The sequence below is a fragment of the Odontesthes bonariensis genome, chromosome 13, assembly GCF_027942865.1.
Source record: "Odontesthes bonariensis isolate fOdoBon6 chromosome 13, fOdoBon6.hap1, whole genome shotgun sequence".
Lineage (NCBI taxonomy): Eukaryota > Metazoa > Chordata > Actinopteri > Atheriniformes > Atherinopsidae > Odontesthes > Odontesthes bonariensis.
In genome coordinates this window covers 20,927,402-20,943,858 of record NC_134518.1, presented here as the reverse complement: position 1 = coordinate 20,943,858, position 16,457 = coordinate 20,927,402, and the positions used below count along the sequence as shown (strand labels likewise).

Sequence of the window (16,457 nt, the reverse complement as noted above, 5' to 3'; positions counted from 1 at the left end):
GGACCTTTCAATCCAAATGATGGCATTTTGAATTTTGGCATTTTAAACCCTCCTTTGTGGCCCTCAGTATCGAAATCAGGTCCTTCAATGTCCATGTCAGGAACTTCTACATTTCCTTGAATCTTTGGAACTTTAACATCCATATCACCCTCAAGTTTAGGGCCTTTCAGATTGATGTCAACATCTGGAGACTCCAACTTTGGCCCTTTAATGTTCAGGGATGGCATCTTCATTTTAGGCATTTCAAATCCACCCTTTGGCCCTTCAATGTCAACTTTAGGACCTTTGATGTCAATGTCAGGTGTTTTTAGGTCTCCCTTGATCTTTGGAGCTGAAAGATCAACATCACCTTTGAGTTTGGGACCTTTCAAGTTGAAATCCACATTTGGCATGGATAATTTTGGTCCTGATATTGTTGGCATGTTGAATTTGGGTCCTTTGAGTTTTGCATCTGGTCCCTCAATATCAACATCTGGTCCTTTAATGTCAACATCAGGTGCTTTCACATCAATATTTGCTTTGGGAAGGTTGACATCAAATTCAGGACTTTCAACTTTTGGACCTTTCAAACCAAATGATGGCATTTTGAATTTTGGCATTTTAAACCCTCCTTTGTGGCCCTCAATATCGAAATCAGGTCCTTCAATGTCCACATCAGGAACATCAACATTTCCTTGAATCTTTGGAACTTTAACATCCACTTCACCCTCAAGTTTAGGGCCTTTCAGATTGATGTCCACATTTGGAGACTCCACTTTGGGACCTTCAATATTTAGGGATGGCATCTTCATTTTAGGCATTTCAAATCCACCCTTTGGCCCTTCGATGTCAACCTTAGGACCTTTGATGTCCATGTCAGGTGTTTTTATGTCCCCCTTGATCTTTGGAACTGAAAGATCCACATCTCCTTTCATTTTAGAGCCTTTTAGATTGATGTCCACATCGGGAGACTCCACTTTTTGACCTTTGATGTTCAGTGATGGCATCTTGATTTTTGGAATTTCAAATCCACCCTTTTGCCCTTCAATGTCAACTTTGGGACCTTTGATGTCAATATCAGGTGTTTTTATGTCTCCCTCTATCTTTGGAGCTGAAAGATCAACATCACCTTTGAGTTTAGGACCTTTCAAGTTGAAATCCACATCTGGCATGGATAATTTTGGTCCTGAAATAGAAGGCATGTTGAATTTGGGTCCTTTGAGTTTTGCATTTGGTCCCTCAATATCAACATTTGGTCCTTTAATGTCAGTGTCAGGTGTTTTCACGTCAATATTTGCTTTGGGAAGGTTGACATCAACTTCAGGGCCATCGACTTTTGGACCTTTCATGCCAAATGAGGGTATTTTGAATTTTGGCATTTTAAACCCTCCTTTGTGCCCATCAATATCAATATCAGGTCCTTCAATATCCACTTCAGGAGCTTTGACATGTCCTTGAATCTTTGGAACTTTAACATCCACATCACCCTCAAGTTTAGGGCCTTTTAGACTGATGTCCACATCAGGAGACTCCAACTTCGGACCTTTGATGTTCAGTGATGTCATCTTCATTTTAGGCATTTCAAATCCACCCTTTGACCCTTCAATGTCAACTGTGGGACCTTTGATGTCAATGTCAGTTGAGTTTAGGTCTCCCTCTATCTTTGGAGCTGAAAGATCCATGTCACCTTTGAGTTTGGGACCTTTCAAATTAAAATCCACATCTGGCCTGGAAAGTTTTGTTCCGGATATAGTTGGCATGTTGAATTTGGGTCCTTTAAGTTTTGCATTCGGTCCCTCAACATCAACATTTGGCCCTTTAATGTCAACAGCAGGTGCTTTCACATCAACATTTGCTTTGGGAAGGTTGATATCTACTTCAGGACCTTCAACTTTTGGACCTTTCAGGCCAAATGATGGCATTTTTATTTTTGGTACTTTAAACCCACCTTTGTGGCCCTCAAGATCAATATCAGATCCCTCGATGTCCACCTCAGGAACTTCTACATTTCCTTCAAGTTTTGAAACTTTAACATCCACATCACCCTCAACTTTTGGAGCTTTGATGTTCAGTGATGGCATCTTGATTTTTGGTTTTTCAAATCCACCCTTTGGCCCTTCAATGTCAACTTTGGGACCTTTGATGTTAATGTCAGGTGTCTTTATGTCTCCCTCTGTCTTCGGAGTGGAAACATCCACATCACCTTTGAGTTTGGGACCTTTCAAGTTCAAATCCACATCTGGCATGGACAATTTTGGTCCTGATATAGTTGGCATGTTGAATTTAGATCCCTCAATATCAACATTTGTCCCTTTCATGTCAACATCAGGTGCTTTCACGTCAATATTTTCTTTGGGAATGTTTATATCAAATTCAGGACCTTCAACTTTTGCGCCTTTTATACCAAATGATGGAACTTTAAATTTTGGCATTTTAATCCCACCTTTGTGGCCCTCAGTATTAATTTCTCCTCTCTCCTTTATGTTCATTTGAGGTGCCTTGACATCAACTGTTTTAGCAGGCGATGTGAATGTCGGCCCTTTAAGTTTTAAATTCGGGCCTGCACCATCAACCTCAGTTGTTTTAATGCCAATTTTTGATGCGGCACTGTCAATTTCAGGCTTTGTAAGTTTTACATTGATATCTGTGGTGTTCAGTTGCATTCCTTCAACTTCCACATTAGGATCCTTTAAGTCTCCCTTAATCGTTGGAACTGGCATGGATGGCAAATTAAATCTAAGTCCTTTTCTGTTCACGTCACTTTTTTCAACTGAAGATTCTGTTGCTTTAATTCCAACCTCTGGAACTTTTACATCAATGTTTTTGACCCGCATATCTGTCCATTTGATGTCCACTTTTGATTTCTTCACCTCTTCATTTGCCTGAGGTACTGACATATCTGCACCACCAGTGAGTTTAACCTCAGATCTACTTCCCTCCTCAAGGATTCCTTTCATTTGTTGCGAAGGCATTTTGATTGTTGCCTTCCTAGTGTCACTCATAGTTGCCTCAGCTTCATATCCTGAAATATCTGTGACTTTTCCAGATGGAATATTACACAAGGTGACTGATGATCTCAAGTCACTATCAACATCTTTGGAAACTCCACCAAGTCTGACATCAATATTGCCTGATCCTTTTTTCTGTTGGTGACCGATGGTAATTTCAGACACTTTCGCTTTAGTCCTCTCACCTAAACTGGTGTCAGAACCCCCCACTTGTGTTTTATCCATAGTTGTGGTTGAAATCTGCATGCTTTTTCCTGGTAAAGACATACTAATTGACCCTCTGTTTTCATCAACTGAGGTTATCCCTGCACCTTCCAGCCCTCCTATTGTTATATGCCTATTCCCAGTGTTTGCGCTGTCTCTTAGTGTTACATTTCTTTCTGAAACCTGAATGCTTTCACCTCCCTGCCTCACACCCCCTCTTGAGATCTCAGTGCTTTCTTGGCCTGTAACTCGAAAGTTGGGTCCTCCCTCACTACCCCATTGTGTCTCTGTAGAGCTGACTTGTGGCCCAGTGTAACTCACATTACTTGACTCAAAAACTCCCTCTTCTAATTCCACTTTACCTGATGGGCTCCCATGTAAAATTCTGACATGAGGAGAGCCATCTCCAGAGTCATGCCGTAGCCTCTTCAAGTCTGGACTTGAAATTTCAGATTTCTCACTTATGCCACCTGGCATGTCTACTGTGTAGGTAGTGATGCGACGAGTGATGGTGGTAATTGTGCTGCCATCGCTGCTTGTGCTGCTATGCCGTTCTGTACGAACATCCACACCCTCTGCAAGGTCTTCAGACTTCAGTCTTGGTTTAATCTTTTTTGTGTATATCCTCCTATAGTCCTCATCATCCCCACTCTGTTGATTGAAAAATTTGAGTAACCACACAACATGGCATTGTTAGAATACTATGCATTAGCTCAGAAACAGTTACAATATGAATAGTTAAAAAAAAAAGGAACTTACAAGAACGATATCTGGACTGGAACTTCCAAAATGGGTTTTTCCTTCCCACGTGAGGGTGCCCATTGGTGAACGACATGGTGTGCTCAAGGGCGAGTAGCAAGGTGATTTGTCTCCTTTGTTTTGTAGTTTCAGTCCAACCTTGTGTTTGTTCAAAGTCTTCAGCAGGTCTGCTGTTTCTTCTGAGCTCATATTGTCAAAGTAGATAGTGGCACCCACAATCTGGTCACCTATGAACGATGTGGAGACAGCAGCCGGAAAGTCAGTCACTAATTTTGAAGAATAGTTGAAGGTAAAACAAATCTGGCTTTATATTAAAATAAAGCCCCTGTTTCAAAGGAGAAAAAAAGCAAAGGACTTTTTACCTTCATATACTTTCCCAGACCGTCCTGCAGGTGACTCTCCTTTGACCTCCTTGACGAACATCTCTCCTCCACTTGTGTGCTCAATGGTCAAGCCAGTTTGGTCTGGACCCTCCCAATCTGGAAAGAGCACCTCCCTGGTATCCTCTTCCTCAGCCATCTGTAAACATAACAATTAAATTAATGAGTTCAACAGAAAAAGCACAAGATAGCTCCAAGATTTTACTACAGAATTAAATATGGAAAATACTACATATCATAACCTTAACTCAATAAAATACCTTGTTCTGGCGTTCCTCTATTTCAGCCCTGGTGTGATGGAAACGCTACTATTGTTTTCCTGAATGAAAAAAATACAATAACAATTATGAAAAAAACAATATGGAAGATATTTTGTTATAAACAAGATACTTTTTTCAGTCTTTATGCAATGTTTTTTTTTTCTTTTCCTAAATGATTGTTTTTTTTTACTAACACCACTCTGTAGTTAGAGCAGCTTATGGAGTCCAAAGTTGAACACTAGATGGTGTTAACACTCTTTCAGGCGACACACCCACCATCTCCCCAAACACCGTGCCATCAGCTCCCTCTCTCTTTTGACTCTCTATGTTTTGGAAATTTGGTTGAAGTCAGACCACACCCTGCCCTAAGGAAAGCAGCCGAATCCTGCGCCTCCACCCCAACTCGAAAGTCAATAGAGGGAACAATGATAGTTAAAGCTGCCCAGCCTCAGAAAAACACGCAGATCTGCAGAAATCCTCGGTTTAAACAGTACAAAGTACACACATAGCCATACAAACGGTTTGCCTCAAACTGATGTATTTTCATTAATGGCAGGTATGAATGTTGGTAACAGTCTAGCAAATCCATATTTTGTTTATGACTGCTGCTGGAGAAATATCCCAAGACTGATGAGTTTCAAAATGCAGTGGTTACATATTTATGATGACATCCTTTGAATTTCAGTGTGAAAACTACTGGCAATACAGTATCCCTTAAGCAACAGTTATGCAAAATTCACAATATTTATATCCACTAACATCAAGCAAAAGTAAATAATGCTTAGGCTTTCTGTAACCAGGGGGTTAGTCATCTCCCTTGTTTGTAAAATGATCCAAAATGTCTTTTTAACATGCCATCTATATGTATGTGCTGATTGGATCTGAGGGTGTGGGACTGGGGCCACCTCCCCTGTTTAGAAATTAAAATGACTGTTGCTGACTATTTTTATGTCCACTTTTTCTAAGCACAGTATTTTTCCACTTTTTTTCTTGCTGTTGTTGCAACAACCACATGTGTTTACATCATTCCCAGACATGCTTACTAGTCCTACACACTCTTATCTTTACAACAAACAGCTTATTGTTTCAATAATGCCAAATTCTCTACGATCCACCCCTTGAATTATGCAAAGCTTTTGCCAATAGAGTAATTGTTTGTGGCATTTTGGCAAAAAAATTCTTTTTTTCATACTTTTACAATGCAATATTTTCCAAACTAACACTGACAAACACTCACATTTTTTTTTTATATTTATACATGGATTAAGAGTAACTTGTGAATTGATTATTTACTCAAAATTAAAAGTTTACATGGAGACACGTGAGGGAAATTGTCAGCTTTAATATGAACAAATTACCCTCACCACAACTTCAACTATCACTGCCTAGCTATTTAATGCTTCAGTGAATAATGCAACAAATCTAAATGGATAGAGACTGCAAACTTTGTAGGAAATATTTGTGTTTGTTAAGTACTTTTTTCAAATTCAGTTAACGGTACTCCATTGATAGACACTGTCAAAACGGTTACTACAGTCATTCCAACTAAAGAACTGTTCTGTTGCAGCGTGCAGCATCTATTCTGTTGGTTTTTAGTTGGTTCTGCCTGTAGTCTGCCAAAACAAATGGCAAAAGCCTACCCACAGGTGGTACAAAAGAAACAGGATATGAGTCATTGTGAAAACTGGCTGCCTGCCTTTTCATGGAATGGATTTCATAACCAGAGACACCATCTCAGCTGCTAGTGTGGTTAACATATACCTGAAAGCATTACATTGCAAGGTGAAACCTGTAAAACCTCAAAACCTGCTCCAATGCCTAAAATGTAGATTCTGCTTTTATAAAAAAAAAAAAAAAAAGAAGAATACTATAGCTCTGGATGTAAAATGAATCACAGGCAAAGACAAAGAAACAGTTGTTTCAAATGGATCCGTAACAAGCACCACTCCCTCAACATCTTTCCCCTGCTGCTAAGGTACATTTTTTAAAGAAGGTGAGACCAAAACAACATCGCCTAGGGAATTCACAAGAATGTGAAATAGTCAATAAATGTATGTGGTGAATAAAGTTTGTTTTTAGCCTTTTTGTGGATTTTTGCGAGTGGAAAAAAAGAAAACTTTTATGTTTGATTTTAATTATGTGTCAGAGTATTGTAGTGTTCCAAGGCTGATATGGGAATGCATTTTATACTGTTGGATATGTAATCACGTTGAACATAGTCCTAGAAATATTTCATTAAATTGTATTTTTTGGCAGATAAATACATATAAACATTGTGTATGTGAGGAAGCATCAACAAATTGGCACTTAAAACTTGTCTCACTAGTTTGTTGAACCCTCTCCAAGGACAAATAACAGGCAGGGCACTAATTATCACAAGTCAATAAATAGACTGGTTTTGTGTGATTGAGAATACTGCGGAATGCCTGCAATGCTTTGAGGTAATATTAAACCCTCTAAGCAACCTTTTGCAGACTGAATAACACACACCAGGGTCACTGACAGCGATAACACCAAACAGCGGTTTGGTGTTTATGCCAGAGATGACGACAAGTACTTGCAGGCATCAACAACCTGATCTTTCTTTTCTTCCATTCTCTATTTTTCCTCCACACGTATTCTATTCTGTTGTATCTGTCAGTGTGACTCCGATGGGAATCTATTAATACCTCAAGCTGCAACACGATATGCTTCAATTATTGAAATGTGTGTGAATCGAGGGGGACAAACAAAAGGAATTTGCACTGCCAAAGACCCAGCTTTACCCAATTAACTTTTGTAGAGCAAATTCTCCCCAGGTCAGTTGATACTGCCTCTTATGGTTTCTTAACTGCGTGCTTCTGAACCCATCCTGGGAGCACTTGGATTGAGCGGACTAAAAGGAATTTGTGTTTTTTCCCCATGGGTCTGTATAAAGCTCACTTTACACAAAACATGTCCTCTTTGCCTTCCGTTAGTAAAAATTGACAAGAAATAAACAAAAAGAAAAAAAATAATAAAATGATCGGCTTGTATATTTTAAGCTTGAGGCTGGTCACATGGTTCCCACACTTTGTTCTTACTTTTCAACATGTATAGATTTACTGATATTGTAACTATATTCAATGATATTTGTGAAGCGTTCACGCGGTCACAAAAAATAAAATCTACTTTCTGTTGATTTTTCCTTTGGAAGCAGCTAACACGCTATCTCACTTTCTTTGCACTTCCTAGAAACCCATTCATTTGTTTTCATAGATAGTCTTTCCATGACAGTTGATGAGAATGAGCTGTTTGGGCCATTGCTGTTCTCACAGTTTTGGCACATTTCTAGTGGCAAAACCTCAGGGAGAAGTTAAGGCATGCAGCGGTGTTGAGGGGGGAGGGGTATTAAAAAGAAAAAAAAGAGAGGAATTATTGTGAGACCGTTATGTGGATGTTTGCCTACAGATTAACAGTTAAGAAATGAAGAGGAATCAAAGTAGAAATTAGATTGTGGGACTATAACATAAAAGCTTCCTCAGAAACAACACGATACTGTGCAAAGGGCAAACTGCATTCTTACTCGACGTTCTCCCTTAATTTCTCACTTTTCTTTCCTTACCTAACTCTGTCCCTTCAGCACCCCTCTCTAGACAAGCTTAGTACAAGTTTTAACATTGCTTAAACCACATTTGGAAGTACAGCAATGAACAATTAACTCAATAATAAAAGATCATATGATTAGATATGGGCCATGTTGTAAACAGATGCTGAATGAATGCGCCTATGTTCTTGAAATCATAAGACAGCCAGGCAGCCTATGACTCAAAATTATCAGATAACATTACAATCGGCTAGTCCTATATTCTATCTCTTTTATTTCCCCCACATACCATAGTGTTACAGTTATCATGCCACATGTCTGTGTACTTGATTATGGATGTCTTCAGTTGAATAAAATTGCAAGAAAATTGGATTTTTACTCAAAGCTTCAAAGGCATAGAGGCTGGAAGAAAATAAGAGTAAAGGGAGACAAGCTTGCCTGTCTGTTATGTTTTATTATGGCCTGGTATGTGTGTGAAAGGGGGGCGTGGGGACAGCAAGCCAGACAAAAGCTTCTCTTACTAGAGTGCAACCACAGAACATTTCTGGGTGTTCAAGCCTTGTCATTGACATACAGAAGCTGCACACATTTTTATATTGCCGTTTGTGCCGGCTTTTCTCTCGACCAAACAGAAATAAATAACCCACAACTGCCAACAAACATTTAGAAACCGTGAGCTTGGCAGGCTTTTGACAAGGTTGTTTTATAATAAGGACTGGAGTGGAACAGGTGGTCGATCACGATGGAACGAGGGGTGCAAAAAAAAAAAGGATGAGCGGGAAGCCGAGACAGCCAAGTGTCAGGTTACCCCAAGGAAGCCCCTTTCAGAGGGCTTCAACAGACATGCAACAGACATTCCAACGGTAGTTTGGAGTCCAGCCACATAATAGCTTTCTGCTCTGACGTGACAATGACCACATGGTCTCGGAGTGAGTGGATGTGTAGATGTGTTGGTTTTTTATATTCAGCCAGTTACAGTGCTGTTTGGATCGCTGGCATCAAGTCATTTTTAAGGACACTTACCTTGGATTGCTCAAGCAAAGCCAAGGGCTTCCGTGTGCTTCTTTGTTTTCTTGTTTTCTTGACTTCTGTAAAGAGAAAAACAGACAGAATTTGGATTTAACAGACGTTATTTTAAAAACATACAAGTATTGTTGAGGCTCAAAAGAAACCTGTTCTGAATTCAACACTATGTTCTCTTATGCAACGACATTCCATGTTTCACGTCCATACTTGACAGGTGATGAAATGTATTCCTCGCATATGAGGCATTCTTACATTAAGAGGAGTGTTTCCGAATGACAAACAAATTCAGTAATACACTAAGCATTCATTCAACTCATTCCTTCATGACATTTTAGCATAAAAAAGCAATGGACCTTTGATTGTCAATCAGAGCCTTCAGATGCTTTAATATTAACCATCTAGTGGTAGCAGTTTTGACCCTGTTAAGTAAAGGTGTAAAACTCCCTTTAGTAAATAAAGCCAGCTACTTCTGTGGTGTAGCTCAAACTTAAGCAAAAAAGAAGATGGGATGGGCGTATTCACTCCATCTACACAGGATCAGTTTCAAATAATTCAAAAAGGAAATGCACAACTGCATATGCTCATGAACTCTGTGAGAAGTACAAAACCAGTGACAGGCAGCCAACAAAGCCGTTGCAGTAATAACATTTTATTGTTGCAACAGTATTCCTCATTTGGATTCTATCAGTAAACATGTTTAGTTAATCTTACTTCTATCCGCTGTAACTAGCCCAGCTTCTTCTAAGTCTTACAAGGCTTATTGTGTCAACCTAGCGGCGTATTGTGAAACAAAGCCTTCTCTTTGTTGGTGAGGGAACAAACAGAACTAGACTTGATGCGTGCGCATACAGGCATCTGCCGGTGTGAACATGTCCCTCAGAAAAAAATTCTTCTGCGACAGCCTCTCCAACTCTATCATTATCTTCCCCATGAACAATACCCTATGTTTATTAAGCTAAAGTGTTCATTACTTGGATGGAAATTATCCCAAATTATAGTGTTTGTGAGACAGAAACTATTTCTAAACAGTCAAAGTTTCTTATCTATCTAATATAATAAAGAGAAAGTGAGCAACCGTCTTGCTTAAAAAAAAAAAGTTATGTAAAGCTTGCTAAATGCTTTTATGTTTGCATGTTTTCTTTCTAAAGAATGCAACGTTATTGATCACCCTTTTGAATAAGGTTTTACACAGAAATAGCTGAGAAAAATGCCAGCTAATAGATAATTGCCATTACGTTTGTATGGGGAGACTTGCACCACAGCAGCTGTGTACACTCTCCTGCTCATACTCTTGTTACAGAGACATGTTAAACAGACCGCCATGTCAGGATTCATTCAGATACCAGCTGATAGACATATTTAAAAGTAGGAGTAGCTGTGTAAACATAGGGTGAGACTGAATTTCCCTGTATCACTGATGCCTAAAGCAAACGACAAGATCTGTAGTGATTACATTTTGATAAAGTATTTCTTGACAGTGGTTATATCAGATTGAAATAACTTAAAGGATAAGAAAAAGGTTGCCCCACCCTCTGCACGTAGGAGCTTGGTGAGGCCCCATACATGAACACATGCAGGTATTACAGTAAGGTGAAATGTGGTCACCAAAGTGGGGAAGGCAAACAGAAACACATGCTGTACGTATAGAGGTACCACAACACACTCCATGACTCAGATCAGGTCATTTTGCCCCTGTGCCTTACTTGCAGAGGGAACAGCCCACTGCACAACCCCACCCAGGCCTCCAGTCATACACATTCCTTGATAGAGCTGTCAGGCCAGCTGGAAGGGAGCCCAGCCTCTCCCCACAGTGACTAACTCCAAAGAAATGTCCTCTTTCTCTCTCACACTGTCTCCAGCTTCGCTCTATTCCACCCTGCTTGAGTGCCGCCCCCCCCCCCCCCCACCAACCACCACCACCTCCAGCAGGTTCTGCTCAAACAAACAAGAACACCACATTACTTCAGATAAGAACATTTAATAGTGAAAAGTGAAAGTGGATACCGTGAACAAATTTCAGTGCCCACACTGCTTTCATCGACGTAACGATTGCTAATTTACTTGGCTCTAAATGTGCATTCTGTTGATATGACAAACGGCGCCTGAGGGCACAAACCTGGACTGTTTAACTGTCCTGGATTATTCTTAAGTAGGTCACAGCGCAAAAGAAACTTATCAAAGTGGTTGAAGTTACTCCACCAAGTTGATTGCCAAATCCAATCAGTTTAGTAATTTGGTGCTCAGAGAAGAGGAGCAGTGTGACAATGATTACGTCTCACCCTTAAGTGTATCATGCACTGTGGTGCTGGAAATTGATAAGATTTGATTATGAGCAAATAGAAAGACCTCAGTCTAGCAGGGCAACTAAGAAGAAAGAAGAGCAGTGACCAAATCAGTCTTGTTGTCAAAACAGAATAGATTCCTCTGTTCCTCTCACCCCACTGTAGTTTGACACATGAAGTACAACAAACACAGAAAGAGACGCAGCAGGCCCCAGCCTTCAGTCCTCCCTGAAAGGAGCAGATAGGGCATGCATGTATGACGCATATAAAAGGAATGAGCGTCAAAATAAATGGTTCTTTTCTGCTCCCCATGTCCACATAGTCCTAAACCAAACCACAAGTCCTGCTTAAGACCAAAGCCTGCCCACTGACGCCAACTTGGCCAGCTCCTGATTAAACCATTGTGACTTTGGCAGGAGTCAGGCAACAAATGGAAAAACTGAAGAAAATTTCTCCTCACTTGCTTTTACGAGATCACAAACAAGACCGAGGGTTGCATTGAAAGCACATTTCAATTCTGCCTTCCATGTTATTCAGATCCGAATTAAAGCCATATAGTGTGCTTTCAAAAGGACAGTAACAGAAAGGTTCTACACTGTATGAGGAGGTACAAGATCGCTCATTGCCTCTGGTAGGATTTTGTCCATTACAGCCCAAGACATGCAGGAGGGGATGATCTTACTTTGAATTTCCTCTTACAAAAGTTCTCCCACTTTTTCCACACAGGCAAAGACTTTAAAGGAAGTTCTTCCATCCTCCTTAGGAACTGCATCACAAATTCCTGTATGCGTGAGACTGTGAATCACAATGTTACAGCCTATGTAGTGTTGTGGTGTACAAAAGCTTGATTAGTATCAAAAAGACCAGAGCCATAACATTTTTGCGAAAATGAAACACAACGTTTTAACTCTTACTTTCTAAAAAAGAGAAGTGATCCTGGGCTGGTGTCATTTCAGAGCCAAGAATGTTGAGCAACTAAGAAAAGCAAAATACAAAATGATGAGAAGCCCTGACTTGTTCCCTTGACACAGAGCCATTTAGCATGCAAATTTTAAACCGACATAGCTAGTTGCACCCACTGGGGAAAGAAGAGAATCCTTAGCAAACGTATGTACGTCACAGAATGTCAGTTTAATTTGGCAATAATTCAGGATTTATTTTAGCATTCCACAGATGCTGTTTGAACAGGGAAACAGGGAACAAGAAGGTAACGTAGAAGACTAGATTGCAACCATAGTGGCAGAATGTTTACACTAGCACAAAACTTTAACCTACTTTAAGCACAAGCAGAGCATTCTGAGACTTGTTTAATACAAGATAGCGTGTCAGATGGTGAGGAGTACCATCCTTGGGTATCTCGTGCCAGATAAAGAAAACCTAAACAAAGCTGAATGTATTTCCAACCTTGCATTCCAAGCGCTACTGCCTGACATTTTGGGCCCCCACTCCAAATAGTTTTGTGAACAGATGCCGCCGGTCATTCCTCGCATGGGGCAAGTGGATGAGTCAACCAGTGAAAGGCAGGTAGATTGTACAGTGCAGCGGCATTTGTAAGGTCTATTGTGTTTGACTGGCTCTGTATTTCAGATATTAGGAAGAGCAGTGTGTGTGAAATAATCCGCTCCCTTTTTCAGTTCTCTGCTTGCAAAAGCTCCAACAAGCGTAAAAAGATACGATAAACAAGTGTGAATTGCATGCACGTGCATGGGTGGGGCTTACAGAGGTATCATGATTCATTATGACTCTCTCATCATGGCAATCAAATCACTATTTGTCACCAACAAGGCAAGTAACAGTAATGATAGGTACTTCACAGAGAATACAGAGGACAAGCTGAAACATTCCAAAGCAGCACTAGATGGGTGAGAAGGGTGTGGCTGTGTGTTGGATTCCTTCAAAAGACTTTGTAAAATCGCACACTATAGCTAAACGTTTATTTGCAACAGGAGGGGAACCAAAGTTTAAGCAGTCTCTCAAGTGGGATTTCAGTCTGCTGGTTTGAAAATGTCAGAGAGCCCGGCTTTGAGTCAAAATGAAGGTCTGAAAAAAAAAACAGCTATATGGTTTGATCTCAATAATTTTTTCTCTACATTCATCTTACTCAATACATCCACTCCCCTTTTTTTTATCAACCCGCGCCATCCCTTCTTCTTCCAACCACTCACTATACAAACCCATAAGGAAATGGCAGAGGAAGTGTGCTGGAGGCCGGTTTCCTTAAGTTTAACACTGGCTCGTACGGGTAACGCCACTCCTCTAGTCCTTGCTGTCACTCAACACTGCAAGATTATGTCGCTGGGTACGGTGTAGCCCTGTGATAAACATTTTAAAGCGAGTTAAGACTACAAACAGTCAAGAGGCCCCTCTCTTCAGACCTATAAGATGCTGCTTGTCACACAGGTGACAAGTGCAACAACTCCAGGGGCACTTTGACCTGCAGCTGTCAACTGTTATGACTAAGCAAAATATGGCCAGTTAAGCTTTTTGAAAAAATTCACAGTGCACTTTTTGGAATTCAAAATGGCTTACTTTAGTTTACATTACAACATAATGTAGACTCTGTGCTGCCGCACTTGTAGACGGTGCATGTATTTAGACAAACAGTATCCGCCCTAAGCCAAGTTGAGGCCCTGCAAATTGACGAGCATTTCAGGTACTGGCAGTTAGAAACCGACTGTTTAACAGCTTTAAGTGTGAGTTATGCTCCGAACTGAAGCATTTCAGAGCCCACACCCTTGAAATATTTCAAATCAATTTTATAACCTTAAACATATTGTTTTCAAATTAAACTGACACTGTAGCTGAAACCAGCTACTCAAATACTTCTTAACTCTGCATGATAATTTAAACCCTAAGGCAGTATGTTTTATAATCAATCACCTTGACAAGAGCAATTTCAAAGAGTGCCAGACATTTTCAGCTGCAGGGCACCAAATGTGGGTTAAGTTGTGAAAATCACCGTACAGAGACGGGCAAAAAAAAAGAAAAAAAAGCACCTCAGACTTTTGGGTGTGGCAGAAGGGAGCGGTGGAGGAGAACTCCACACAGTGAAATTTGACTTCCAACTGATATTCAACAAGGGATTATGTATGATCTTTTGATCTGCTTTTTTTCACAGCTTCAACACATTATATTCACGTTATACTCAGATGTAGCGATGTAACGACTCTCAAGCAAACCTTAAAGGATGTCCTTTAACTGCAGATAGCCATAAAACTCCCTCAAATTTTGGGTGTCTGAAATACGTTTTTCTCTTCCTCCAAAAGTGCAAAGTCTCAGCTCCCCCCTCTATGCCTCAAACCTGGTTTCAATTAGCTTGTCTTTCCAAACCACTACATTCCATAACTCCCCTCCTCACCCCAGTCCCGCCCATCCCCCCTCTCTAACTCGCTCCCTGGCTCTCATTCCCTGTCTTCCTCACATCTTCTCCCCCCGTACGCCCTGGCAGGGAGCCCAGGTCAAGAAACCCAAGGTGAAAGAGAGAAAGACAAATCACCCTCTGTCCAAGACTTAAGAAAAGTAAGACACGAAAGATGTACGTGCCCAAGAGCCAAGCAGCCACGACAGTTTTCAACTTTCTATTGTGTAAAAGACACGTTTAACATCACGTTTAACATGGTTCACAAAAAGCTGTTGCATTAAAAGTGACCATATATGAGATTTTCCAAACAACACTTATACAACACACCGACTAAGCAGAGAAACTTAAGATTAATCCCTTTTATTTTGCCTGAACACCCATAACATTAAGTACAAGGAGCTACCTACAGCGACAACTGTGTGCGTATAGGTTTCTTTTCCTTTTTTTTCCTGGCTGTAAAGGGTGTGCCTCTGTGAGGAGACAGCAAAGCAAGAAGGGAGGGAAGGAAAAAAGAAGTAGGCGGAGGGAGGTGAACAAGAAGGATCCACACCCAAACTTGTTGCTACGGGCTCTCCAAGGGAAGTACCTTTACTTTTTAAACTTCCAAGTCTCAGAAAAGGGCAGTGGACAGATAAGAAAAACAGATCAATCATCACACCAGCAAGCACAATGTGACTATTTTATTTCTATCTTCTATTCAACTTGCATCTAGTGTGGGAGAAATTTCAGCCCTGTGGATCAGTTAACATTCCCAAAAAGTACAATATGTTCAATAGTGCATTAACCAAACAATATATATTGATCTTATATGTTGCCTCTCATTTCCAGTCTAAAAAATCTCATTTAATGCTTACACGCATTGGTTGATAGCCATTTTTGAAGGAGAAATGAAGTGCGCAACTCCAGTCAACTGGCTGTGGGTACACACCCACTTCTCATGCCCAGCACTATTTTTGAAGTATTGAGAGATGTAATGATTTCCAAATATATCTAATGCCAATTTACACTTACACAGAAGCAGCACCATACAAAAAAGCAAACAAACATACTGAACTTTCCTGCTCCAAAGCTGCCCTCTGGGAAAAAAAGACACAGGACAGCACAGCAGATAAGCACATGCAACAAAGTGGGACAAAGTTACTGTCGTCTTACAACTGATACACACAGTCACCACACGTTTTCCTGGATATACTTAAGGAATTTTGGACAGATAACTCTGACACTTTTGGATCTGAGTTATCTAAACTTTGTCCGAGATGTCAAATGTGTTATGCTCTCTATAAGAACATCTGGAAAAGCTCAGCAGTTAACGAAAAACAACGTTCACTTCAAAATTTGCATCTTTACCTCTGCGCAATCTTTGCGGCCAAGAAGCCTCACAACAGCTCGAGCATCCTTGAAAACGTGTCTTCTCCACTTCTCCCCAGTCCAAGAAGAGCACTTTCACTGTCACACCTTCGCAGTCTGTCAGGAGTCTGTTGCTCTTTTCCTATTTCTCGATCAAACAGATTTTTCAGGGCGTTTTCTCCCCCTCCTTCCACTGTTGATTTAAACCTCTCTTTTTTTCTGTGTAGCTGCTCCTCTGGGCTGAGCAGAGTGGTTGGACAGACAGCTGGGTATGGCTCCTGATTTG

General features: G+C 40.5%; 2 protein-coding genes across 4 annotated transcripts in view; both read right to left on the bottom strand.

Moving 5' to 3' along the window:
• ahnak (AHNAK nucleoprotein) overlaps window positions 1–3,453 on the bottom strand; it is a 19,605-nt gene extending 16,152 nt beyond the window's left edge. For all 3 annotated transcript variants that reach the window (XM_075481523.1, XM_075481525.1, XM_075481524.1), the window contains exon 1: window positions 350–3,453. In XM_075481523.1, coding sequence (XP_075337638.1) covers window positions 350–3,254 — 2,905 coding nt within the window. In that variant the 5' untranslated portion in view covers window positions 3,255–3,453. The remainder of the gene's footprint in view (window positions 1–349) is intronic.
• On the bottom strand, window positions 3,287–16,457 carry LOC142397163 (neuroblast differentiation-associated protein AHNAK-like). Its single transcript, XM_075480507.1, has 7 exons — window positions 16,172–16,457; window positions 9,179–9,243; window positions 4,591–4,649; window positions 4,313–4,469; window positions 3,951–4,177; window positions 3,402–3,842; window positions 3,287–3,310 (listed from the first exon to the last, which is right to left on the bottom strand). Exons 4-7 carry the CDS (start codon window positions 4,467–4,469, stop codon window positions 3,287–3,289), a joined length of 849 nt encoding a protein of 282 aa, XP_075336622.1. The 5' UTR covers window positions 4,591–4,649; window positions 9,179–9,243; window positions 16,172–16,457.

Bases quoted from the DNA above. Each gene is read 5' to 3' on its own strand.
- LOC142397163 (XM_075480507.1), bottom strand. From the start codon at position 4,469: ATGGCTGAGGAAGAGGATACCAGGGAGGTGCTCTTTCCAGATTGGGAG. The intron at 3,843-3,950 runs GTAAGTTCCTTT...TTCAATCAACAG, and splicing joins CCAGTCCAGATATCGTTCTT to AGTGGGGATGATGAGGACTA. The intron at 3,311-3,401 runs GTGAGGCAGGGA...ATATAACAATAG, and splicing joins CTGAGATCTCAAGAGGGGGT to GAGGGCTGGAAGGTGCAGGG.